Source organism: Narcine bancroftii, chromosome 2, assembly GCF_036971445.1.
Source record: "Narcine bancroftii isolate sNarBan1 chromosome 2, sNarBan1.hap1, whole genome shotgun sequence".
NCBI classification, from domain to species: domain Eukaryota; kingdom Metazoa; phylum Chordata; class Chondrichthyes; order Torpediniformes; family Narcinidae; genus Narcine; species Narcine bancroftii.
In genome coordinates this window covers 137,544,362-137,571,386 of record NC_091470.1, presented here as the reverse complement: position 1 = coordinate 137,571,386, position 27,025 = coordinate 137,544,362, and the positions used below count along the sequence as shown (strand labels likewise).

The 27,025-nt window shown below is 45.1% G+C and overlaps 1 protein-coding gene across 3 annotated transcripts in view; it reads right to left on the bottom strand.

The window, feature by feature from the left end:
* rtf1 (RTF1 homolog, Paf1/RNA polymerase II complex component) overlaps positions 1-26,331 on the bottom strand; it is a 129,991-nt gene extending 103,660 nt beyond the window's left edge. Inside the window, exons 1-2 of one of the 3 annotated variants that reach the window (XM_069918129.1) lie at positions 26,143-26,331; positions 2,004-2,114 (exon numbers count right to left, since the gene is read on the bottom strand). In XM_069918129.1, coding sequence (XP_069774230.1) covers positions 2,004-2,057 — 54 coding nt within the window. In that variant the 5' untranslated portion in view covers positions 2,058-2,114; positions 26,143-26,331. Of the gene's footprint in view, positions 1-2,003; positions 2,115-25,053; positions 25,358-26,142 lie in introns of those variants that run through there. The other 2 variants (XM_069918128.1, XM_069918127.1) reach the window with 2 other exon arrangements.
* Positions 26,332-27,025: the final 694 nt, after the last annotated feature.

Genomic DNA, 27,025 nt, shown 5'->3' with positions numbered 1-27,025 from the left:
GTGGTCTAACCAAAGTTTTATAGAGGTGCAACATTACCTCATGACTCTCTCAATCCCCTGACTAATGAACGTCAACACACCATCTTAACAACCCTATCAAACTGCACATCAATCTTGAGGGATATATAAACTTGGACCCCAAAATTCCTGTTGTTTCACACTGCTAAAAATCCCGCCATATCCATGTACTCAGACTTCATGTTTAATCTTACAAAATGAATAATTTCATGCTTTTCTGGATTGAACTCCATCTGCCACTTCACCAAACTCTGCATCCTGTCTCTACACCTTTGTAATCTGTGAGAACATTCTGCACTATCCACAACCCTTCGCACCTTCATGTCATCTGCAGACTTCACATCAGTGCCTCTGTGTCCTCAGGAGGTTGCGTACGACAAAAGAAACCCTGGCAACTTTCTACAGATGTGTGGAGTGCTGAGTGGCTGCATCACGGTCTGGTATGGGGCCACCAACACTCCTGAGCGCAAAGCCCTCTAAAAGGTAGTGAACATAGCCCAGGACATCACAGGCAAAACCCACCCCACAGCAGTGGTTGTCAACCTTTTTCTTTCCAATCACATACCACTTTAAGTAATCCCTATGCTATCGGTGCTCTGTGATTAGTAAGGGATTTAAGTGGCAATTCTGCCTCACCTGCAGGAAAAAGAAACTCACGGTTGAATGTGATGTCATATATGTATTCTGACAATAAATCTAATCTAACTTAGTAACTTACCCTTCCACTTCCTAATAAATATCCAAGTCATTTATAAATATCACAAAGCACAGGTCCTAAAACAGATCCCTGTCAGGATTTGTCACTGACCTCCAGGCAAAATATACTCCATCTACTACTACATTCTCCTTTCTGTGGGCCAGCTAATTCCAAGACCATGAAGCCAAATTTTCATGGATCCCATACCTCAACTTTCTGGATGAGCCTACCATAGGGACCACCTTACTAAAACTCACATACATTACATTCACTCTTCTACATTCAATCTGTTTTGTCACCTCCTCAAAAAAGCTCAATTAGGCTTGTGAGACATAACCTGCCCCTCACAAAGCCATGCTGGCTATCCCAGAGAAGCCTTCACTTCACCGAACGCACGTATCCCTAAGAATCGTCTCAATCGCTAGTCTTCATTTCCCAGAATTATTCATTTTACCTTTCTTGAATAAGAGAATTACATTTGCCATCTTCCGATGTTCTGGTACAACCCGTGGCCAGGAAGGATGCAAGGATCATCATTCAAACCCCCTCATTCTCTTCTCTCACTTCCCATCATAACCTGGATTAGAACTTATCTCTCCTATATTAAACAGAAGTGCCAACACTACCTCTTTCTTAACCTTGACATACTCCAGTACATTAGCCTGTTCTACGACGACCTTACATTTGTTAAGGTCCCTCTCCTTGGTGAGCACTAAAGCATAGTCTTCATTAAGGACCACCTCTCCCTCCAGGCACCATTTCTCCCTGAGCAGCCCTACCTCACTCCAGTCATCCCCTTATTCTTCATATACACACAGAACATCTTGGGGTTTTACTTAATCCTCCTTGTTAAGGCCTGCTCATGTCCCCTTCTAGATCTCCCAAGTTCCTTCTTGGCCTCCTTAAAATTTTCAAGAACACTGCTCAATTTTTGCTTCCAAAATTTTCAGAATGCTTCTTTTCCCTACTTGACTAAATGTTCCACCTCTTTTGTCAACAATGGTTCCATTACAATCTGTACTAGTGGTACAAACTTATCCAGAATCCCAGGCAAGAGGTTCCCAAGTAACCTCCACATTTCTATTGTGCATTTCCGTGAGATCAGCTGTTCCCAATTAAATACTCCCCAGTTCCTACCTCATACCATTGTAATTAGTCCTCCACCAAATAGTCTGATAAACACAATATTTGCTATATTCCAAATATACCATCTTAGAAAATATTCACGCCAAATTGTTTACTATATTCTAGTAAATTAAAGGAGCTATAATTTAAAATAATAGCTGACCTCATCACCACTGTCCGAGGTTTCTGAATCTGATGATGCTGACGGCTTGCTCATCTGTTGTTCTTGCTGTTCTGGTTCACTTCGTTTTCTCTTTGCCAATGATAGCAGCTCCTGAATGGGTTGAAGACAAATTAGGATAGTTGTTAAACGTCAATAATTGACTGAACCCTTTCTTATATTACGAGGCATTTCATTTTAGTGTGACTGTCACTTTAAGGGTAACAAATTAAGGGCTAGTGTAAGTTGCAACCATTCACAACTGTGGAGAGAAATGAGTTGGCAACAATCAGATGCAGACTGTAACCAAAGCCTATCATCTGAAGGAAACAAAGGAACATTTGCTGCTTTTATCGGGGGAGATGATGCTCGGGGGAGCCGTGTCGGGGAGAGTGATGCTCGGGGGGAGCCGTGTCGGGGAGAGTGATGCTCGGGGGAGTCGTGTCGGGGAGAGCGATGCTCAGGAATAGAGGGTAGTGTTCGCTGAGAGACATAACGGCCCAGAAGACTGCTTTCTGTCACAAACTTTAATCTTTTGAACGCAATAGGATGCAAGAGCAATTCTTTCGATGCCCTTAACATGACCCCCCCCCCCCACCCAGCCGCAAATAAAAGTTGCACGTTATTTAGAGAACAGCTAAGAATCCATCCTGTCTTTAAAGTTGCACTGTGCCTTCCTTTGGGTGAACTTGTGTTGTCCTAATCTCAAATGCCGAAAGGTGCAAAACCTACATTTGGTGGACTGCATTTCTCAACATTCATAGATTGGTGACTGCTTTGCTGAACACTTGGACTGCCTGTGCTCTAAGCTTGAAATCCCATGTAAACTTGAGGAACAAAACATCATATTTCTCCTATACAGCCTTCAACCCAACAGCATGAATATCAACTTTTCTAATTTTAGGTAACCCCACTTATTTGACTTACCTATAAAGTAACTTCTCTCTAACAAATGCTGCTTTTATCTTCACAACAGAGGACAAATAACCTCCCACATAATCCAAGATTCCTTTACTGTCATGTAATAGTACCAAACACGCAATATTACACAAAATTGCCTTCTGCCTGCCGTAAGGCAAAGAGTTGCCATTAGTGTTGCCCAATGCCCCTTATAGTAAGTGAAAAGAAAACAAAAGAGAGTTCCTTCTTAGCAGCTCAGATTCCTGTTTCAATTGTCAGCAACCAGAGCTGTGGATCCTTCAGCACCCAAGGCCCTTTTGGAGCCCTTCTTGCCCTCAGCACCCCGTCAAATCCCGGTTCTAATACTCAGTTCACTTAAGTCAGTCTCCAGCAGCTGGCAGCCCATGCGCATTGGCCGTCTGCAAGTCACCCACAACCTGTATGGGTCCTTTAGCCGCTGATCCCCTTGCTGGTCCACTGCCATGCTCGTCTCCTCTGCTTCCCCTTTCTGGTGTCCTGAGTGCTTTTCTGCTTCCCCAGAGTCTGCAACCTTTCGTGGCCACTGCCAGCACAGACACCACCATCTTCAGTCCAGACCCCATGGTTAAAATAAAACATCATCAGCTCCTTGAACAGGTTGTTTAAAGCCTATATAGAGGTGTCAGCATTAGGACCGGACCATTGAACCCTACAGAGAAGTGTTGTGTCTCCGCTCTCCGGGGACCACGCTGTTACAGCAGGATCCAAGAATCCAGAAAGGAGAAATTGAATGATCAGTAAACAGAAAATAATAGTCCTATGGAAATTAATGGAGGTGAAGGCCACCAAATCTTCATGATATGATGATCAAAACCTCAATGTATTGCAGGAGGTGGCCCTTGTAATAGCAAATCTCTTTGGCTTGGCTTCGCGGACGAAGATTTATGGAGGGGGTAAAAAGTCCACGTCAGCTGCAGGCTCGTTTGTGGCTGACAAGTCCGATGCGGGACAGGCAGACACGGTTGCAGCGGTTGCAGGGGAAAATTGGTTGGTTGGGGTTGGGTGTTGGGTTTTTCCTCCTTTGCCTTTTGTCAGTGAGGTGGGCTCTGCGGTCTTCTTCAAAGGAGGTTGTTGCCCGCCAAACTGTGAGGCGCCAAGATGCACGGTTTGAGGCGTTATCAGCCCACTGGCGGTGGTCAATGTGGCAGGCACCAAGAGATTTCTTTAGGCAGTCCTTGTACCTTTTCTTTGGTGCACCTCTGTCACGGTGGCCAGTGGAGAGCTCGCCATATAACACGATCTTGGGAAGGCGATGGTCCTCCATTCTGGAGATGTGACCCACCCAGCGCAGCTGGATCTTCAGCAGCGTGGACTCGATGCTGTCGACCTCTGCCATCTCGAGTACTTCGACGTTGGGGATGAAAGCGCTCCAATGGATGTTGAGGATGGAGCGGAGACAACGCTGGTGGAAGCGTTCTAGGAGCCGTAGGTGGTGCCGGTAGAGGACCCATGATTCGGAGCCGAACAGGAGTGTGGGTATGACAACGGCTCTGTATACGCTTATCTTTGTGAGGTTTTTCAGTTGGTTGTTTTTCCAGACTCTTTGCCCTTGTAATAGCAAATACATATAGCAGAAAACAGACCCTTTGGTCTGCCATATCTAAGCCAACCTGTTTGACCATTGATAACTTCAATCCCATTTGCCTGCATTCAGAACCGTCTAAATGTCTCTTAAACATAATGCTTGAATCTGGCAGTATGTTCCAGATACAAATGTTCCATGCCTCTCAGAGAGCCTGTAATTCTCCCAAACGAATGCACTTCTCTAAATGCTCACAATTCCTGTCCTTAAGAAACCTCTCCAACAGTTTGCCCACCACTGATGCAAGACTCACTGGTCAATAATTCACAGGTTAGCAGAGCTAGGCCTTTTCTCTTTGGAGCAAAGAATGAGAGGTGACTTAATAAAGGTCTACAAGATTACGAGAGGCATCGGTAAGATAGACAGTCAGCACGTTCTTCCCAGGGCAGCAGTAGCAAACACCAGAGAACATTGGTACAAAGGAAGGAGAGTTTAGGGGAGACATTGGGGATACGAAAGGCTCCTGAAGAGCCTTGGATGCTGAAGGCTTCCTGATTGTATCAGAGGTTTGGATCTGCAGCTCTGGTTGCCAATGGATCACACAAGAGTCTGGGCAGCTGCAGAGGAATGCAGAATTCTTTTATTGTAATGCACAAAAATACACAAAATGCGTTCACTTTTGTTTACTCGTTACAGCATACAAAGTGGTGCCAATAGTCCAACACCCCTTCCAAGAAGAATTCATTCACAGCAGTCATTCAGCATCATCTCAAGCTTGGGATGGATAATGCTTCAACGTTAGCATTTTAAATTTTTCTCTTTCTAATAGTTGTGGATTTTTAAAAAAGGTTATGGATGACTATGGATTCCTCCAAACACTTTCTGCTCCTTCCAATATAAATAATAACTATTGTCTTTCCCTTTCACCAACTAGTTGATTGACCATTTGACTTTGCCCACTTACTCTGGTCTTGTGGAGGGTGAAGGAACACATTGGACCATATAGACTGTTAATGACAGCATGTTATTATAGAATCATAGAACATTACAGCTCAGAAGCAGGCCTTTTGCCCCTTGTCTATGCTAAATTGTTATCCTGCCTAGTCCCACTGACATCCACCCAGCCCATAGCCTTCTATAATCCTCCAATCCAAATTCTTCTTAAATTTTAAAATTAAGCTCGCATTTACTACATCAGCTGACAGCAAGTTCCACACTCCCACTGCTCTCTGAATAAAGGAATTTCCCTCATGTTCCCCTTCAATCTTTCCTCTTTCACCCTTAACCCATGTCCATGGGTTTGCATCTCACCTAACCTCAGTGGAAAAGCCAACCTACATTTACTCATCCATGCCTCAATTTTAAATACCCGCATCAAATATATCCCCATTCTTGTTTGCTCCAGGGAATAGAGTCCTTACCTGTTTAACCTTTCCCTGTAACTCAGTTCCTGAAGTCTGGGCAACATACTTGTCAATTTTTTTTGCACTTTTTCAATCTTACTGATATCTTTCCTGTAGTTAGGTGACCAAAACTGTACACAATACTCCAAATTTGGCCTCACCAGTGTCTTGTACAACTTTACATAGCATCCCAAATCCTATACTCAATATTTTGATTTATGAAAGCCAATATGTCAAAAGCTCTCTTTACAAATCTATCTCAATTTCAGGGAATTACATAACTGTATTCCTAGATCTCTCTGTTCCACCGCACTCCTCAGTGCCCTGCCATTTACCATGCATGTCCCTTCTTGGTTTGTCCTTCCAAAATACAACACCTCACATTTTTCCACTTTAAATTCCATCTGCCATTTTTCAGCTCATTTTTCCACCTGCTCCAGATCCCTCTGCAAGTTATGAAAACCTTCCCCACTGATCCAATTTACTACATTATCATCCAGATCATTGATTTAGTTGACAAACAACATTGGTTCCAGCACCAATCTCTGAGGCACACCACAAGTTACAGGCCTCCAGTCTGAGAAACAATCATCCACTCTCTGGCTTCTCCCATCTCACCAATGTCGAATCCAGTTTACAACCACACCATGTCTGAACCTTTTTGACTAACCTCTCATCTGAGACTTTGTCAAAAGCCTTTCTAAAGTCCATGCAGACAACATCCACAACCTTCCCTTCAACTTTCCTTGTAACCTTCTTTAAAAATTCTACAAGATTGGTTAAACACAACATACCACACACAAATCCATAACCAGTCCCTGATTATCCAAATACTTGAATATCCAATCTTTTAGAACACCTTCCAATCATTTACCTACTACTAACGACAGGTTCACCAGCCTATAATTTCCCAGCTTTTGGAGCCTTTTTTAAACAATGGAACAACATGAACTACCCTCCAATCTTCTGGCACCACACCCATGGCTAAGGACATTTTAAATATTTCTGTCAGAGCCCTTGCAATTTCTATATTAGCCTCCCTTAAGGTCCGAGGGAATATCTTGAAAGGTCCTGGGATTTATCCACCCTTATTTGCATTAAGACAATAAGTACCTCCTCCTCTTTTATTTGTACAGAGTCCATGACCTCATTGGTTGTTTTCCTTACTTCCCTGGACTCTGTGCCAGTTTTCTGAGTAAATGCCGATTCAAAAAACTTATTTAAGATCTCCCCATCTCTCTGGTTCCATACAAAGCTGACCACACAGATTTTCAAGGGAACAAATTTTGTCCCTTACTATCCTTTTACTCTAATATACTTGTAGAAACCCTGAATATTTTCCTTCACATTGTTTGCCAAAGCAACCTCATGTATTTTTTTAGTCTTCCTGATTCCTTTGAGGTTTTTCTTGCATTTTTTAGAAAGTACCTAATTTGAATAGGGTTGCCTAGGCCTATTATACACCTCCCTCTTCTTCCAAGCCAGATCCCCAATTTCCCTTGAAAACCAAGGTACCCAATGCCTGTTAACTAATCCTGACAGGAATATACTCTCAATATTTCACCTTTGAAAGCCTTCTACTTACTTTGCACATCCTTATCCCAATCCAATCTTTCTAGATCATTTCTCATTTCCTCAAAACTGGCCTTTCTCCACTTTAGAATCTCAACCAGAGGCCCAGACCTATCCATCTCCATAATTAACTTGAAACTAATGGCATTAAGATCACTGGACCCAAAATATTCGCCCTTGCATAAATCTGTCACCTGCTTGGTTTCCTAATAGGAGATCCAGTATTGCATCCTCTCTCGTTGGTACCTCTATATATTGATTTAAAAAACTTTCCTGAACACATTTGACAAACTCCAAGCCATCCAGCCCTTTTACGGTATGGGAGTTCCAGTCAACATGTGGAAAGTTAAAATCTCCTTCTATCATAACTTTATGTTTCCTGCAGCTGTCTGCTATCTCTCTACAGATTTGCTCCTCCAATTCTCACTGTTAGGTGGTCTATAATCCAACTACATTAGTGTTTCCTGTTCCTCAGTTCCACACCTATAGCCTCAGTACACGAGCCCTCAGGTCTGTCCTGCCTGAGCAAAGCTGTGTTATTTTTCCTGATGAGCAATCCCACTCCTCTCCCTGCTCTATCAAATCATAAACAATGAAAGCCAGAACTCTGAGCTGCAAGTCCTGCTCCTCCTGCAACCAAGCTCATCCACGCTCTAAATTAGTCTGCTTTTCCCACAATACTCTTATATCGAAATTGATGCATGAGAAAATTTCTATCAAGTCACCCTTCCCGGGCAGAAATGGAACTGAATTTTTCTAAGAAATCATCTATGTGGCAATTTTAGTTTATCTTTTACTTTTTCCATTTTATAAATTGACACATCATCTGATAATGAGAATAAGATTGAGAATATGGGCTCAATTTCGGAAATGTTTTAGTTATAATAATTTTTCTCTGGCTACTTCTATTGTAGATTGTGGCAGTGGACATCTCTGACAGCAGGCAAACCAGCTCCATGTGTTACAGTCACGGCAGCGGAGCAGCCGCGTCAAGATGGCGCCACTGGGGTCATCTTTTCCGCCGGCCGGGTCCGCATGCGCGCAGGGCAATGTGATGATGTGGTTTCCGGTGCAAGGGCGGGACTTACCCAAGACCTTATAAGGCGTAACGCGGGAAGTTTCAATAATCAACTGGAGTGCAGACGAGTCCACCAAGTACTGGTCTCGTTCTTTCAACTCCCATTTAGCTGCTGCTACATTGGTGACCGCAATAGGTCCAGAGAGCATGGATGCTGCAGAAATCAGTGCAGGCGCCTTCAAACTCCTGACTTTCTAGACGCTTCGCCCACACACTTGGTTTGGACGGGCAGAAGCACAGTTCCAGATAAAGCAGATTACCTGGGACTCCATCAAGTACAACCATGTCGTCAGCTCCCTGGACCAAGAAACCACAGCCAGAGTGGATGACCTCATAGAGAACCCACAGTTGGAAGGTAAATACTCTGCTTTGAAGGTGCTTCTCATCAGCATGTACAGGCTTTCTAGATGCCAGAGAGCAGTGAGGCACCTGGATGCCTTAGGGGGCAGATACCACCCGCCCTTATGGATGAAATGCTCATGCTAGCAGAGGGCCACAAGCCCTGCCTCATGTTTGAGAGCAGATGTTTTTTAGAGCAGATGCCCGATGACATCTTGCTGCTGCTCGCAGATGCGGATTTCAGCAAACCCCTCCCCCCAACAAAGTTGCAGCGAGGTCAGACATTCTCTGGCGCACCAAGAGAACAAATCCACCATGTATCAGCTGACACGTCCCCAGACGGACAGCAGCCCAAAATCCAAAGAAGCAGGGATCAGCCAGGACCTCACAGGCCAACAGAGGCACCAGAAGCACGGTGGTTTTTCTATCACCTGGCTGCAGGGGGGGGGGGGGGGGGGGGGGGGGGAGGAGAAAGAAGCTTGTAATTGCAAACAGCCCTACGCATTTCCAGGAAACACCCAGGCCAGCCGCTGCTAATGGCTACGGCGGCTGGCCGCACAAACAGCCTTCTGCATGTCATGGACAAAAACATTGGCTGGCAGTTCCTCTTCAACACAGGAGCTAAGCTCAGCATCATTCTGCAAACATCTTTAGAGACCCGAACACACCCACGAGGGCCGACCCTGCGGGCGGCTAACAAATACCTCCAATAAGACCTTTGGCACGCAGCATGTACTGATACGCATGTCTTGGTGACGAGACTTTCCACTGAGATTTCACACTGGCCATGGTGGAGAATCCACTCCTCAGCACAGATTTCCTCCGAGCTCACAGCATGCTCATGGACCTCAAAGCTAAATGCCTGGTGTACGCCCAGACGTTCCGGCTCACAGCAACCAATGTTCGGGACCAGAGAGGTACCACCCCCACTGACAGGAACAGCTGCATCTTGGCCAAATTTCCATCTATCCTTGGTTTCCACTTCATGTCCACCATGCCAAAATATGGTTTGCAGCATCACATTCTGACACAGGGCCCACCCATTCACGCGAAAACCAGACGATTACACCCCCCACTCCCCAGATAAGCTGCAACTAGCCAAGGAGGAATTCAAATGGATGGAAGAGTTGGGTATTGTCCGTAGGTCCAACAGGCCATGGGCTTCCCCTCTGCGCATGATAGCCAAGGCCACAGGCGGTTGGCGACCTTGTGGAGACTACAGGCGCTTCAATGATTCAACTACCCCAGACCGCTACCCAGTACTACATATACAGGACTTCACAGCCAACCTGCATGGCGCAACTATTTTCTCCAAGGTCGATTTGGTGTGAGGCTACCACCAAATCCCCGTCTAACCAGACGACATTGGGAAGACTGCCATCATCATGCCCTTCGGACTCTGAGTTCTTGTGCATGTCTTTCGGACTTAAAAACGCAGCACAAACATTCCAGCACCTAATGGATGCAGTGGGCAGGGACCTGGACTTGGTTTTCATCTACCTGGATGACATATTCCTCAACCACCAGGTTCACGCTACCCACCTATGCAAACTCTACTCCTACCTAGCTGAATTTGGCCTCACAATCAACCCAGCAAAGTTCTAGTTCGGCTTGGAGATGATCGATTTCCTTGACCACAGGATAACCAGGGACAGAGCAACAACTTTGCTGGAGAAGGTGGAGGCCATTCAGCAATTCACAAGACCCAACATGGTCAGGGACCTTCAGGAATTTGTCAGCATGGTCAATTTTTACAAGTGCTTTATACCCACCACAACACGGATCATGCATCCTCTCTTTGCCATGATGACTTCCAAACAGAAAACTTGGCCTGGAGCGAGGAGGCAGCCACGGCTTTTGAAAGGACAAAAGAAGCCCTAGCCCATGCTACATTGCTGGTCCACCTCAGGACGGACGTCCCCATCTCCTTGACAGTCAACGCATCAGACACAACAGTAGGGGGCGTACTCGAACAGCTGGTCGACGGTCATTGGAGGTCACTGGCTTTCTTCAGCTGGCATTTGCACTCTCTCCCCCCCACGCCCCAAGTTAAAATACAGTGCTTTTGACCGGGAACTCCTACCCCTCTACCTTAGGGTCAGGCATTTCCGCTACTTCCTTGAAGACAGACCTTTCAATTTTCACTGACCACAAACCCAAAAGTTTCTGGCCCCTGGTCAGCAAGACAGCAACGCCACTTGGCATAAGTCTTGGAATTCACTACCAACATTCAACACCTCTCTGGCAAGGATGATGTCATCGCAGACACCATCTCAAGGCCGACTATTCAGTCCTTACAGCCAGAACTAGACTATTCCAAACTTGCAAGGGCACAAGAAGACAATGCAGAGACCCAGGCTTTCCGCACAGCCATCACTGGCCTCCGTTTTGAGGATGTTCCCCCACCAGACAGCAACCACTGCGATGTCTCCAGCGGCCAGCCCCAAACAGTCATTCCGCGGAGACAGCGGGTCTTCCTTGCCATCCATGACCTCTCTCACCCATCCATCAGGACCACAGCACACATGGTCACAGTACGGTTTGTATGGCATGGCTTGCAAAAACAAGTCATGCACTGGGCCCACACTTGCACACGTGTCAGACTTCTAAAGTTCCCACCCAGCGTTTCGGACCGCCCGGCGTTTCGGACCGCCCGGCGTTTCGGACCGCCCGGCGTTTCGGACCGCCCGGCGTTTCGGACCCCCCGGCGTTTCGGACCCCCCGGCATTTCGGACCCCCCGGCATTTCGGACCCCCCGGCATTTCGGACCCCCCGGCATTTCGGACCCCCCGGCATTTCGGACCCCCCAGCATTTCGGACCCCCCAGCATTTCGGACCCCCCAGCATTTCGGACCCCCCAGCATTTCGGACCCCCCAGCATTTCGAACCAGCCAGCATTTCGAACCAGCCAGCATTTCGAACCAGCCAATGACTCCACCACATCCACGTCGACACCATCGGTCCCCTGCCTGCTTTACGAGAAGCCCAGTATCTCCTCACAGTGATCGACCGAGCCACGAAATGGCTTGAGCCCATTCACCTCAGAGACACATCTGCAGAAACCTGTGCCAGGGAAGTGCTCATACACTGGATATCACAGTTCAGGACACCAGTCCATATCACTATGGACTGGGGGGCACACAATTCACCTCGGCCTCGTGGACATAGCTTCTCTCTCTCCTCACACAAAATTCAACCACACTACCGCCTACCACCCACAGTCCAATAGCCTGGTAGAATGCTTCCACCACCACCACCACCACCTAAAGTCAGAGCTCATGGCCTGCCTGACAGACCCAACTGAGTAGATGAGCTCCCCTGGGTGCTCCTTGGCATCCGGACAGCACCCAAGGAGGACCTCCTGGGGCTGAGTTGGTGCACGGAGCCCCTTTGACCCTCCCTGGAGAATTCCTCTCCACCACCCAGGGCACAGTCACAGAAGGAGGGGCAGAACTGTAGAAACTGAGGGACAGGCTCAGCTCTCTTGCACCATTACCACCCTCCCACCATAGACAGCACCCCACCTCAGTGCCGGCTGACTTAAACACAAGTATGTGTTCGTTCACAGAGGTGTACACTCCCCCTCCTCTCCCATCCAGCAACCCTACGAAGGGCCCTAGAAGGTGATCCACAGGAGCGGCACAACATTCACTGGACATTGGGGGCAAGGAGGAACTGTTTACAGCTGACCGCCTGAAGCCCACACATCTCGACCTCAGCCAGCTAGTTACCCTACAGCCAGCAAAGTGTAGGAGCAGGCTCCCTAAGGTGATGCCAACACAAGACTCGGGGTCACGACGCACTATTGCAGGTTCTGGGGGTGGGGGTGCTGCACATCTCTGATGGCAGGCAAACCATCTCCATGTGTTACGGTGGCGCCAATGGAACAGCTGTATCAAGATGGCACCACCAAGGTAGTCTTTTCTGCTGGCCCGGTCAGGTCTGCATGCGCATGGGGCAATGTGATGACGTGGTTTCCGGCACAAGGGCGGGACTTACCTGTAGCCTTATAAGGCGCAGCGTGGGGTTTCAATAAACAACTGGAGTTCAGATGAGCCCACCGAGTACTGGTCTCGTCCTTTCAACTCCCATTTAGCTGCTGCTACAGATAACCATTTTTTTCCATCTTCATTATTAGATGAAGGCTTTAAGGAATAGTATAGATTTGGTATTAAAAAATTCAAATATTTATTTGAAATAATTTTGCTTCTTTTGAACAATTGTTAGTTAAATTCAAGCTCTCTAATAGACTTTTTTTTAAAAAGATATTTGCAAGTTAGGAATTTTGTTCCATCTAAATTGGACACTTTTCCCCGAATTGCAGATTCAAATATTCTATTTGTTTTTGATTTACAATTTGCTCATGGTGGATTGATATTATATATTTATACTGATCTATTGGATTTAGGATTAGCCTCAATGGTGAAGATTAAAAATAAATGGGAATGTGATCTTTATAGAATTTTTTCAGATGAGGATTGGTATTCCACTTAGTTTGAACAATAAATCTTGATTTTGTGCTAGGCATTGTTTATTACAATTTAAGGTGATACATAGAATAAATGTGTCGAAATTCAAATTATCCCGTTTCTATGCAGACGTTCATCCATTTTGAGAAAAGTATAAAATTTTTGAAGCCTCACTGATTCATGTTTTGGGGATGTCCTAAATTACAAAGTTATTGGCAGAATATTTTTGATTTTTTTGTCAATGATTTTTAAGATTAAACTAGGTTCTTGTTCTATAACTGGACTGTTTAGTTTTTCACGTGAACCAGATCAGCCTTTCAAGAGAGTTTTAGCTTTAAGCACGTTGATAGCCAGACAGGCAGTTTTAATGAAAAGGAAAGAAGAATTCCCACCATCCATGTAGCACAGTGGCTACACGATGTAATGTTATTTTTAGATAAAATTAGGTAGAGTATTAAAGATAAAAAGTTTCAGTTTGATGAAGTATGGGCCCATTTATTGAATAATCATGATTGCCAGTTTTAAAGGATTTGGGTGGTCTGGGGCTGTTTCATCCGTCTTCTCGAGGCCACAACCTAATCCATCTTTCTATTTTTTTCTTGTGGGGGTAGATTAGTTTTAGTTTTGTTTTTTTCTTTTAGATAAGTGGTTTTGTCAGTTTAATTATAATAATCCTGTATAATATCATTTTTAAAGATCTTATTAAAATATATTGTGATTTATTGTAATTGATTTATATGTATAATTAATAGATAATCACAATTAATATTAAGGGATGGAATGTATATGTTATTATTTTGTCTTGCTTTTTAATATTTTGCATATGGATGGTTATGTTAAACTCGATAAAAAATATTTTAAAAAAGAAAATTACTATCACATACAACCCTTTGACTTCTGACGTTACATGCAATCTTCCCTGCTGTGGCTGATGAATATATTTGTGGTTTCTATTACAAAATTTGACATCGTAGTGGCCCGTGCCTCGGGCCAACACCGGAAATGGCCGAACACGGTGACCTGCAAGACCTCGCACAGGCTAAAATGCCCATTTCCATGTGACACCGGTGGAATAGTGAAACTGGCCAATCACTGCTGGCGGATCTCATGGGGCCCAATTGGGGCCCGGATGCCGGAACCGACCAATCGGTGGCCAGCTCGCTCAAGCCACACTCAGATGGTGACGGGGTCGAGCTCATTATACAAGGCAGAGCTGCCCCTGAATAAACAGAGTTGAATACACTCTACTGGTGTGCATGTCTTCTTTCCTCTGCAAGTTTCGAGCTGCAGCCCAGGAGCTATAACCTTGCTGTAGCAGTAGCGATCCCACTACAACATCCAAAAATAAGTTGCCAAACTAAACTATCATACAGAAATCATCTTCATTGATACAAATACACAATGAAGTGGAATTCTGTAATATCAGAAACACAAGAAGTTGCTGATACTTGATCTGGAGCAACAAATCGAGGAACCCAGAGGACTTACGGTTTGCTGGGAGAAATTCAGTGGGTCAAACAGCATCTGTGAAGATCTGTCAACATTTCAAGTCAAAGCTCTGCATCAGGATTGATGCCAGACTCATCCCAAAACTTTGACCCACTAAGTTACTCCAGTAGCTTGTTTTTGCACTGTAATACTGTTTAATTTCCTGTGGTCAATGTTCCAAAAGCTATTGTATACATCGGCTTATAAGTTGACCCCCTTTCTTCAGCCTCATTTTAAGGGTTTTATGGTATATCCAGTGTACAAGGCAACCCCCAATTTCTAGCTGCCTGAGATGCCCCCTTGACCAGCGTATAAGATGACCCATATAGATCATGCAGATTGATACGCTGGGCATTAGATGGAGGTGATTGGTATCATGGAGGGTCCACTGACACAATGCAGCACACAATGAAAATATGAAGCGAGCTTTAAGTTGAAAGTGATAGAAATGGCCAAGAAAACCAACAACTGCGGTGCTGCGAGAACATTTGATATTTATGAGAAGTTGGAAAGAGATTTGAGGAAGAAAGAAGAGACTTCAAGAAAAATCCAAAAAGGCAATGTTCTTTGAGAAAAGTATGCGCTCGTTGGCCAGATTTGGAAAATCACGTTGCAGAATGGGTACGTGAATAGAGGCAAGATTACTACATAGTCACCCAAAATAAGAACATTTGCACGCACCCATGCCTCAAAAATGTTTTGAGGCTACAGTAGGCTGGTGCAATCGTTTCATGAACAGGAAATATCTGGTATTACGACAAAAAACTAAAATTTGCACTGAAACTACCAAAAGATCTTGATCATAAAGTTATGTTTTCGCCAGTTTATTGTACGTAACTGGCAGAAACACCAGTTTGCATTAGCAAGTATTAGAAACATGGATGACACACCCATAAATTTCAACATGATAGGCAATGGAATGGAAAGGAGTTAAAACTGTGCAAACTAGAAGGACAGGCCTCGAAAGGACGAGGTTTACTGTGGTGTTATTATGCATGGCCAATGGGACAAAGTTTCTTTGGCTTGGCTTCGCGGACGAAGATTTAAGGAGGGGGTAAATGTCCACGTCAGCTGCAGGCTCGTTTGTGGCTGACAAGTCCAATGCGGGACAGGCAGACACGGTTGCAGCGGTTGCAGGGGAAAATTGGTTGGTTGGGGTTGGGTTTTTCCTCCTTTGCCTTTTGTCAGTGAGGTGGGCTCTGCGGTCTTCTTCAAAGGAGGTTGCTGCCCGCCAAACTGTGAGGCGCCAAGATGCACGGTTTGAGGCGATATCAGCCCACTGGCGGTGGTCAATGTGGCAGGCACCAAGAGATTTCTTTAGGCAGTCCTTGTACCTTTTCTTTGGTGCACCTCTGTCACGGTGGCCAGTGGAGAGCTCGCCATATACCACGATCTTGGGAAGGCGATGGTCCTCCATTCTGGAGACGTGACCCACCCAGCGCAGCTGGATCTTCAGCAGCGTGGACTCGATGCTGTCGACCTCTGCCATCTCGAGTACTTCGACGTTAGGGATGAAAGCGCTCCAATGAATGTTGAGGATGGAGCGGAGACAACGCGGTGGAAGCGTTCTAGGAGCCGTAGGTGATGCCGGTAGAGGACCCATGATTCGGAGCCGAACAGGAGTGTGGGTATGACAACGGCTCTGTATACGCTTATCTTTGTGAGGTTTTTCAGTTGGTTGTTTTTCCAGACTCTTTTGTGTAGTCTTCCAAAGGCGCTATTTGCCTTGGCGAGTCTGTTGTCTATCTCATTGTCGTTCCTTGCATCTGATGAAATGGTGCAGCTGAGATAGGTAAACTGGTTGACCGTTTTGAATTTTGTGTGCCCGATGGCGATGTGGGGGGGCTGGTAGTCATGGTGGGGAGCTGGCTGATGGAGGACCTCAGTTTTCTTCAGGCAGACTTCCAGGCCAAACATTTTGGCAGTTTCCGCAAAACAGGACGTCAAGCACTGAAGAGCTGGCTCTGAATGGGCAACTAAAGCGGCATCGTCTGCAAAGAGTAGTTCATGGACAAGTTGCTCTTGTGTCTTGGTGTGAGCTTGCAGGCGCCTCAGATTGAAGAGACTGCCATCCGTGCGGTACCGGATGTAAACAGCGTCTTCATTGTTGAGGTCTTTCATGGCTTGGTTCAGCATCATGCTGAAGAAGATTGAAAAGAGGGTTGGTGCGAGAACACAGCCTTGCTTCACGCCATTGTTAATGGAGAAGGGTTCAGAGAACTCATTGCTGTATCTGACCCGACCTTGTTGGTTTTCGTGCAGTTGGATAATCATGTTGAGGAACTTTGGGGGACATCCGATGCGCTCTAGTATAAGACCCATGGTAATCTTCAAACTCAAAATTAAATCGAAAATGAAATTCCCAGGAGGTATTTTTGTACATTTTCATGAAAAAGGATAGTTGGATGAAAATGGTGTAAAGCTCTGGATAGATAATACGTGGAACAGACAGCCAGGCGTTTACGCAAAGAATGGAGTTTGCTGGTCTGAGATACGTTTTGTATCCACTTAACTGAGAACACTAAAAGTAGATTAGCACTACATAATACTTATATGACAGCTATCCCAGGTGCTTTGATGTTAATATTGCAACCTCTCGGTGTCTGCTTGAACAAGGTTATTCAAAGACCACATGCACTAGGAATGGAATACATGGATGTCAAGTGCAGAAAAGTCATTTACAATGTGTGCTGCGTCACTTGATGTGCTGTGTCATTTCGTGCTTAAGGCATGGGAGAAAGTTAAAGTAGACACTGTGATTAAATAGTTTTAAAAATGCAGCATCTCTTGTGCAATTGATGGCACAGATGATTTATTGTGGGACACTGATGAGAAAGCTGAAACCGCCTCATGAGATAGAGACGAGGACCCATACGATGACTGTTAAAACAGTGAGAGTATGGATGAGCTTGCCACCATCTTTGCCTCAGATGATGGCAGTGAGAGCAATTTTGAAGGGTTCTAAATGTGTTATTGCTTTCAATAAAAATCTCAATGAAAATCTGTCAGTTAGGGTTTTTTTGGTTTTTCAAGGGTTGACTTATAGGCCAGATCAGAAAGGATTGGATTTTTGAGCTGAATTTAAGGTCCCAAAAGTGTATTCAGTGTAGAAGTCGACCCCCATTTTTGGAAAGTTTTTTGGGTTTCATGACTCGAATTATAAGGCAAAATATAGGTTTCTTTACAAAACTATCCACCTAATGATGCCACTTTCAAGGAAATATAAACCTGTATTCTCATATCTCTTTATTCTACCACCCTCCACAGGTCTCTATTGTTTACCAAGCATTTCCTACCTTGGTTTGTTCTTGCAAATTGCAACATCTCACATTTGTCCACATTAAATTGCATTGGTCATTTTGCAGCCTACTTTTTCATCTGGTCCAGATCCTGCTGCAAGCTTTGAAAGCCTTTTTGCAGTCCACTGCACCCCCAATCTTAGTGACATTTCAGGACAGCGCACAAGCTGAACTCCTTCTGCTCCTATAACCAGGATCAGGGTAGGGAAGGTCAACTCGAATGGATTCTTTGTCTGAAATATTTCATGTAGCATGCCCTTATAACAAACAGCTGCAAGGGACTTACACAAGTCACAGAAACACCTCTGGACTACAAGGCTGATGCTTGAACCTTTGCAAGTTAATTGCTCAGGTGAAAATATAATTTAACAGGTACCAATACTTGAACTATGGTTAATTCAACCATGACAAAATAATTGTGAAATGCCAGTACACCAAGCATTTTTCAGAAACAATTTGCTGGAGTTGGCGACAGTGCAAATAGTCAAATCACTGAATATAATGAATGGAAAATAGCACATAGGGGTACAAGGGAGTCATAGTCAAGGAAACAAAATCATTCAATGTAGAGTGAAGCAAGAAAGTATGCAGTTGCTCAAAAATAGTGGAGAAACTCAGCAGGTCCCACAGCGTCCATAGAAGGCAAAGATACATCACCTACATTCTGGACACTAGCGAAAAGCAGACAGGAACGTGAATAAAAAGATGGGGGGAGGAGGACCACAGGCCAAGAGCCAAGAGGCCTCAGGTGGATATGGATGGGGAGGGCAGGAGAGAAAAGCTGAGAACTGATCAGAGGAGTGGGGTAACTCCTTAAATGCAGAGCTGGAGGAGTCAGAGGGAGAGGGTTTAAAAAAAAAGACAACGGATGGGGAGCTCAAGGAAAGGACAGGAAAAGAGAAAGATGGGGGTGGTGAGGAGGGGCTGACAGAAACCAGAGAATTCAATGTTAATGCCATTCGGTTGGAAGATGCTCATCAGAATACGAGGTGTTGTTCAATTTGGCAGTGCATGAGACCATGGATAGACAAAAACACAAGAAATAGGAACAAGAAGAGGCCGTGTGACTTCAAGTCTGTGCCACCCTTATGAGATCATGGCTGATCTGATGATAGATTCATCTCTACCTGCCTTTTTCCCCAAAGCCCTTAATTCCCCTACTTTATAAAAATCTATCCAACCTCGCCCACTGCTTCAGTGGGCAGCAAAATGCATAGGTTCATTACTCTCTGGGAAAAGCAATTCCTCCTCATCTCTGTCCTAAATCTACAACCCTGAATTTTGAGGCTCTGTAGCAAAGTGGATAAAGCTGCTAAGCTCATCTTTGGAGCACAAGACAGCACCAATGTAATTGGGACTGTTGATGAGAACAGGCTTTGAGGCCTAAAGTATGAGAGATGGATGTGTATAGAGATTGAATGTCCATATTGAAAATGAGGTGGTCGTGTTTGAGAAACTGGAAATCATTGAAGTGATGGAGCTTAAGTGAGGCATAGCATAGGTAGGGCAGGACTGGAGAGATGGGGGGGGCGGCGGGGTAAAATGAAATCAACGTAAGCTGATACCGGTTTGGCAGAGACAATGGATCTACCATGACAAATGTGATTGTGAATCTTGGTTAGGAGGTAGAAGCGGGCAATGCAGGGTTAGGAAACAACAAGGTTGGAGGCTATGCAAAGGAGATTACCGGAAGTGATGAGGTCAGAGATAGTGTGGGAGGTGGTGGGTTGCTGTTTTTTTGGTGAGGTCCTGAGGGGTAAGTCTGAGACCTGTCAGCATACAGCAACATTGAAAAAGACCACTGTGTTAATGCCAACCTTTCACCCGTTGAACCAATCCCATTGTCTGCACAAAGACATTTCTTTGTGTTATCGTCGTGGGCACACTGAGATCCAATGAAAGGTAATCAGGCAGAAACATTATTGATTTCTCTATTCACAGATGCTCTCTGCATTTGTGGTATTTTGGCTTTGAATTTATAGCAGCATGGCAAGATCTGCAAAGTAATCAAAATTGCCAAAGTAATGGGATTTATCGCAGGGATAAGAAAGTAGGAGTTACAAGTGCAGCAGGAGGTAGCACGATAGCTCCAAGCAGAGACACACTTAGCCACACTATTCTCTTAATCAGTCTCTATCCTACTACAGAACAGGAACAAGAGTCAACGATTCAGCCCTTAAAAGCCCATATAATGAGCTTTGGTACCACTTATCTGTGTTTTTTCAGGAATATTTTGAAAAAAAAGTTCTTTTCTGTTTAGGGACTGAAACTGAAAAAAATAGGTGAGAAGTGCCAAGCATGTTACTCAATTGTACCATAACTGCTGGTTTCAAACTAAGAAATAACTCCCTACCCAAGGTGGAATTACTCAAGTAACTGCAACAGAACAGCTTCAGGTATGTTATGTAGGACTAGATGTTAATATCCTTTATTGCACTCCTGAAACTTGCTGCCTAGACTCTGTGGGGTAGCCAAGTGAATGGTGGGATCTTCTGGTTATCAAGTAGACACCTTCCTTCCTCAGTGCTTTGCTGATAAGACCCACAACACCTCCGGAGGATTCAGCAGTGAATCCCAGCATCCCAGCTCATCATCCCCTAGTGGAATCCTTTCTCCACATCCAGAGCAACTGACTATCCCTTTCAGCAACTCTGGAGAGATCTTTATCTGCTTGTTGGTGTATTTTTCCTTGCATTTCCTGAGTAGCCTGATGTCGATGTGGCTACAAAACCTCTGCAGCCTACTTCAACCAGTTGGACCCTTGCCTTCCAGCCTCGTTGTTGCACATCAGTTTCTTGTGCTCATAGGCCTCCTTCACTGCATCTTCCCAGGGCACTATAAGCTCGACTATATAAACGAGATGGAGTGAGGCCGACCACAGCACAAGGTCTGCTGAGGTTTAAAGTAGCTCTCCACCTTCTCAAATTGGCAACAAATGCTTGTTCGCAATTCAAAGACCACCCACCCCCCCCCCATCCAAATAAAAATAAGTCATATCTTGTTAATTGAAGAGATAGGCAAACTCAGAGAAGGAGCCTTGATGACTGGCAGTTGTCAAATACAACATTCACATTTCAAAACCATACTGTCTAAGTGACTATGAGCTACAGAAGTGGCTTGCTCCAACAATATCCAAAGGTTACTAAAAGAACTGGACACTGCAAGGCTCAAATAGACCCCTGAAATATTTCATTATTCTTGGTTTCATGTAGGTAATCTAAGAGACAGAAATAAATCCTAAACCTGATAAAAATAAGAAAAAAAAGCATTGCTAAGGCAAGTAATCTTTGCTCTAGATTACTCATTTGAGATGATTGGAGTACAAATAGCTCAGTCCAATTGTTATCACTTTACTATATCATACTGCCAGTTTCCAGCACTATGTACACAGTATTTAAGTATTTACATTATAGAATTTGATGAGGTAGATGGCGAGTTGATAGTGTGCCTAGAATAAAGGTAATGGTCCCAAATCACAGGTCATTTAAGAGACAAGAAAAATCTTCAACTAATGGTGCAATTGATCCTTGGAACTCATGATGGAAGAGAGTTGTGGAGGATCAGTCACTTGAGTATAGTCACAATAGAGATGTATAGATTTTTAGATATTAAGGGAATCTGTAGATACCGGGCTTTTAGCAGTGAAGTGTCCTGAGCAATCCCATAGGTGTATCGTGGAGAGCATTCTGGCTGGGTGCCAAATCTCAGGACAAGAATGAACTCCAGAGGGTTGTTAACTCAAGCTGCGACATCACAGGCACCAGATTTCACTCCATCGACGACATCTACATGAGGTAGTATCTTGAAAAAGCAGCTTTATCTTCAAAGACCCCCACCACCCAGGCCAGGCCCTCTTCACTCTGCTACCATTGGGGAAAAGGTACAGGAGCCTGAAGACGAGCACTCAGCAGCACAAGGACAGTTTCTTCCACCCGCCATCAAATTCCTGAATGATCAATGAACCAAAGACACTGCCTTACTTTTCGTGCCGTTATTGTTCTTATTTTATTATAGTCATGTTGTAAGATGGTTATAATATGAACGTTTGCACTATATTCTGCCACAAACACTGAATTTCATGACTTGTTCATGACAATAAATCCTGATTCTGAGGTTAAAAAAAATCATCTACGGTCCTCTTGAAAGGAAGAATTAGCACGAGGGGATTCCATTTCACCTTTTCTAGCAGCTATTTGAGCACTTTGCTCCAGTTGATAAGCAGACCTGAGATTCCAACATTGATTCTGAAGGACTAAGGCAAATTTGTCAACCAAGTCCAAAGAATGTAAGGCACTATTAGTCAAAGTAACATATTGATAATCTTATTATCTCCTTCGTGTTTATTCAAGCATGCAAACACATGTTCTTTGAAGACCTCAGGAATGCAGCACGGACCTTAAAGGATTGTCATTTCCCTGGTCATAATAGTTTTTTTTTCCGCTGCTACCTTCAGGCAGTTAGTACAGAAGCCTGAAATCCAACATCTTTGATCCAAGACATTTTTCTCCAATAGTTATCAGGGTCTTAAAACTCCTTCAAATACATTACCATAAACTACTGAGACCATCAAAAGATCTCTCTGCACTACTGAAATGTCTTTTTTTTTTGCACTAACTACAGCTGCTATTTTTTAATCTATCCTTTTATATTTATTCTCTTTTAATTTATACTGTTGTTGGTATTCATGCAAACGTGCATGGCTGCACCAATAAAGAATTTTGTACTCGTGTACATGACAAACTCATCTCATAAAACACCAATAAAAATCTCAAAAAAAGACACCCTGAATGCTCATTATATTCTGCAGAAACCATTTTCAGTTCATTAACATTCCAATACAGCCTCAGTGTCAAAAATATGATTATTTAAATGTTACAACTGAACATATTTAGTTGGACTTTTACACAAAGCTTGCATTTAAATAGCACATTTGAGTGCAGTAAAATCCCCCAAAATATTTTACACATGTATAACCAAACAAAATCTGGCAATGGGCTAAAGAGATAAATGAAACAGAGGTTAACAGCAGTTAAAGTTGTGCCTGAAAACTGGTCAATGAGCAAAAGGACACCAATAATGGGGGAAGGCGTGTATACTTTGTGGAGGAAACAGAGGGTCAAGGACTTAATTAGTTGAACTTACAGCCACCAACAGCTGATCAATGGGTAATAGGTACATGAAAAAGCTATATCCACCAGAAGCCAAGGAGCATTATGGCAAAAGCAGCTAGTGGTTTGGCAACTGCAGTGCCAGGGTAGGAAAATATCTGGTTAAACCCAAGAAACTCACCAAAAGGGATAGGTAAAACACAGGATTCTGTTGACACCGTGGTTAAGTGAAAAAACACACAAATGCTGGAGCAAAAGGTGAAAATACATCACCAACATTCTGGGCTTGAGCCCTTCATCGAGGTGTGGGGGAAACATGAGAGATGTCTGAACAAAAGGGGGAAGGGGTGGTGGTGAGGGTGGGAGACGATAGGTGGAGAGGGGGGAGAAAAGGAGTCGAGGATAGGTGGAGAGAGAAAGCAAGTAGGAACTGTAGGGATAGAGTCGGTGAAACCAAAATTTGTGACAAGAACTAAAGGTGTTGATGCTGCTCTTCTTCATATGGATCAAATTTGGGCTCATTCATTCTGGATGTCAAATTAGCATCAAGATAAATTTTTAAGTACAGGCATACCCTGCTTGACAAATATTCAAATTAGGAAAATTTCCTTTTACAAAAAAAGCCACGTTCACTTTTATGAAAGGATTTGAATGGGTTTCCTCTTTTTCAAAAATAGCCTCCAATAGTAGTGAATGGGTCTTCACTTTGTGCTATTTCAGCTTATGAAATTTCATAGGCACGCTCCAGTTTCGTTAAGTGGGGTATACCCACATGTAAATCATGTCTCAGGGCTATTCACAGAAGGATGTAGGAGCCAAGCTAAAGCAGAGAAGAAGCAAAAAACGGATCCAAAATTTGAGTTTAAAAAGACATTGGAAGTACTGAAGTTTAGAAAAAAAGATTCTAAACCCTGGGTCGAAAATGAAGGCAAATAGTTTGTGAATGCACAAGATACCTGAAGGAGACAAACAAGTTATTTGTTGAGCTGGACTTTACAGTCACAAAACGAGGAGATACCATCAAGGCATTCAAGTGCAAATATTTGAATTTTAAATATGAAGAAATGGTAGACCAGAAGTAGTTTGAGAATAGCCCTGTTGATTGAGCAGGACTTGAAAAGGAATAGCAAACAGTAATGGCAGAATTAAGTTTACAAAACATTTGAGGAGAGGTACAAAAACAGAAAATGCTGGAAACTATTTAGTTTGGGCATCAAATGTGGAAAGAGAAACTGTTCATGTTTCAAGCACAGGTTCGTCATTGCTCTACTGTATTCAAACATGGAGTGCAAGTGATAAAACTCATTTCCACAGCAGTTGACCAGAGGTTTGACAGATTTGGGAGAAGGTTTTGGGGGAAGGGGAACGAGTGCGAGGCTTGGAACTTTGCGAACCATCCAAATTTTTTGAGGGAAAACTGCAAATTACTCAATACAGGAAGTAAAACACGAAAATCTGCAGACCCCCGTGGTTGCAGGGAAAATGCTTGACCTGCTGAGTTTCCCCAGCTTTGTGATTTTTACAGTCTAGCAGAGAGGGGCTTGGTGTTCTCAACACAATTCACAGCTCAAGAATGGGCCTGGAGACAACAGGACGTCGAGACGGGAAAGGGCGGCCGGCCCAGCAGCGGCTGCGGGCCACGGAGGATATTTTTCTCAGGGGTGAGAGAAACATGGACCAAATGTCAGGCGAATGGGACGAGCTCAGGCTGCCAGCCCAAGTCGGCACAGGCGCGAAGGGCCTGTTCAGCGCTGTGCAGGAGGCTTCAATGGCGGGTAGGGACGGGAAGACGGCGAGGCCCCGGCCCCGAACCCCCCCCCCCCCGGGCTGTCCGACCTGGTCCAGGTTCTCCTCGCTGCCGCTGTCATCGCTGTCGGAGTCGATGACGATCCGCCCCTTGCGTTTCTTCAGCATCGCCGCTGGGCCCTGGAGCCGGGGCAGAGCGAGCACCGGCCGCGCAGGCGGGTTCCCGGGAACCGCGAGGTCGCGGAGAGGGAGCGAGGTGGGGTGGGGTGGGGGGAATCACAGCTTCAACCCGCCGAGCAGGCCCGGCTCGCCACCAGCAGCACACTCCGGGCCTCAGGCTCCACCACACAATGAGCCGATGCGGAACTGAGCGTGCGCGGCAGCCGGGTAGCGCGGCGGGCGCCGTGACGTCATCGCCGGACGCCGTGACGTCATCGCCTGAGGGGCCGAACGGGAAAGCAGGAATGGAGGAGGAGAGGGAAGAAGGGGCGGGGAGCAAAGGGAGGGAGGCGTGGCGGAGAAGGGGGCGCGGAATAAAGGAAGGAGGGAAATCAGACAGAAAAAAACAAAGGGAGTGGGACAGAGGGAAAAAGGAATGGAGAGAGCAGAGAACTGGAATGAGGGTGAACAGAAAGGAGAGAGTGGGAAAAGGAAAGAGTGGTAACAAGCTTGCTGATGACACCACAGTTGTCAGCAGAATCACAGAAGGCAATGAGGAAGCCGACAGGAGGGAGGTAGGTCAGCTCGTTGAGTGGTTTCACAACAACTATCTTACAAACCAAGGAGATATCAGGAGATCACCAACCAATCCTCGAGGGGTCATCAGTCTTCACTCCACTGAGGACACCTACAAGAAGCAGTGTCTCAAGAAAGCAGCCTGTATCAAAAGACCCTCACCTCTCTTCACACCGCTACCATCAGGAAGGAGGTACAGGGTCCTGACTTCCTCATTGGAAAACCACAGTTCGTACAAATCGGAAACAACATCTCCTCCTCACTGCTCATCAACACAGGCACATCTCAAGCCCACTGCTCTACTTACTATACACCTATGACCAAACACAATTCCAATACTATCTACAAATTTGCTAATGACACCACATTTGTCAGCAGAATCACAAACGGCAATGAGGAAGCGCACAGGAGGGAGATAGATCAGGTCGTTAAGTAGTGTCACACCTACAACCTTGCATGCGACATTGGCAAAAGCAAGGAGATGACTGTGGACTTCAAGAGGAAGTCAGGAGAACAGAATCCAGTCCTCATCAAAAACTTCAAATTCCTGGGTATCATCATCTCCAAGGATTTGTCCTGGAGCTGTGGCGGCGCACTCTCTCATGGCGAACCGGCCCTGTGTGTAACCCCACATGGCAGGGCAGCCATGAGAAGATGAACTATCAGGGTTTTCTCCCTGCCTGAAGTCTCCTGCCTGGGGCAGCGATTATGACATCACAATGCACAAGGTGACTGAGCTCATGCTGCCCTTAAAAAGGCACACGCTGAATTTGAATAAAAATGGTTATTAATGACTTTCAATGTAGTGGCTGAGTCTTTCTTGGCTGTGTCCAGCACTACATTGGTGACCCCGTTGAACCCAGATGCCTCTCTGGTCTCAAGAACATGGATCCGGCAGAGATCTGGCAGATGCCGTTGCCATCAAACTGTCCCCCTTCTGGATCCATCGCCCACGTACGTGGTTTGGACAGGCGGAGGCACAGTTTCAACTGAGGAACCTTTCAGCAGACGCCACAATGTTCTACCATGTGAGTGTGCTGGACGAAGCAATGGCAGCCAGGGTGGACGATCTAATACACAACCCACCAGCCGAGGGTAAATATCCTGCCCTCAAGAACCTGCTCCTTGGCACTTTCGGGCTCTCCCCTCAGCAGCGTGCTTCCAGGCTCCTGCACCTCGATAGGCTTGGGGACCGCACACCATCGGCCCTAATGGACGAGATGCTGGCACTGGGAAAGGATCACAAACCTTGTTTCCCATTCTGTCAGATCTTCCTCGAGCAGATGCCCGGGGATATACAACTACTCCTGGCAGATGAGGACTTCAC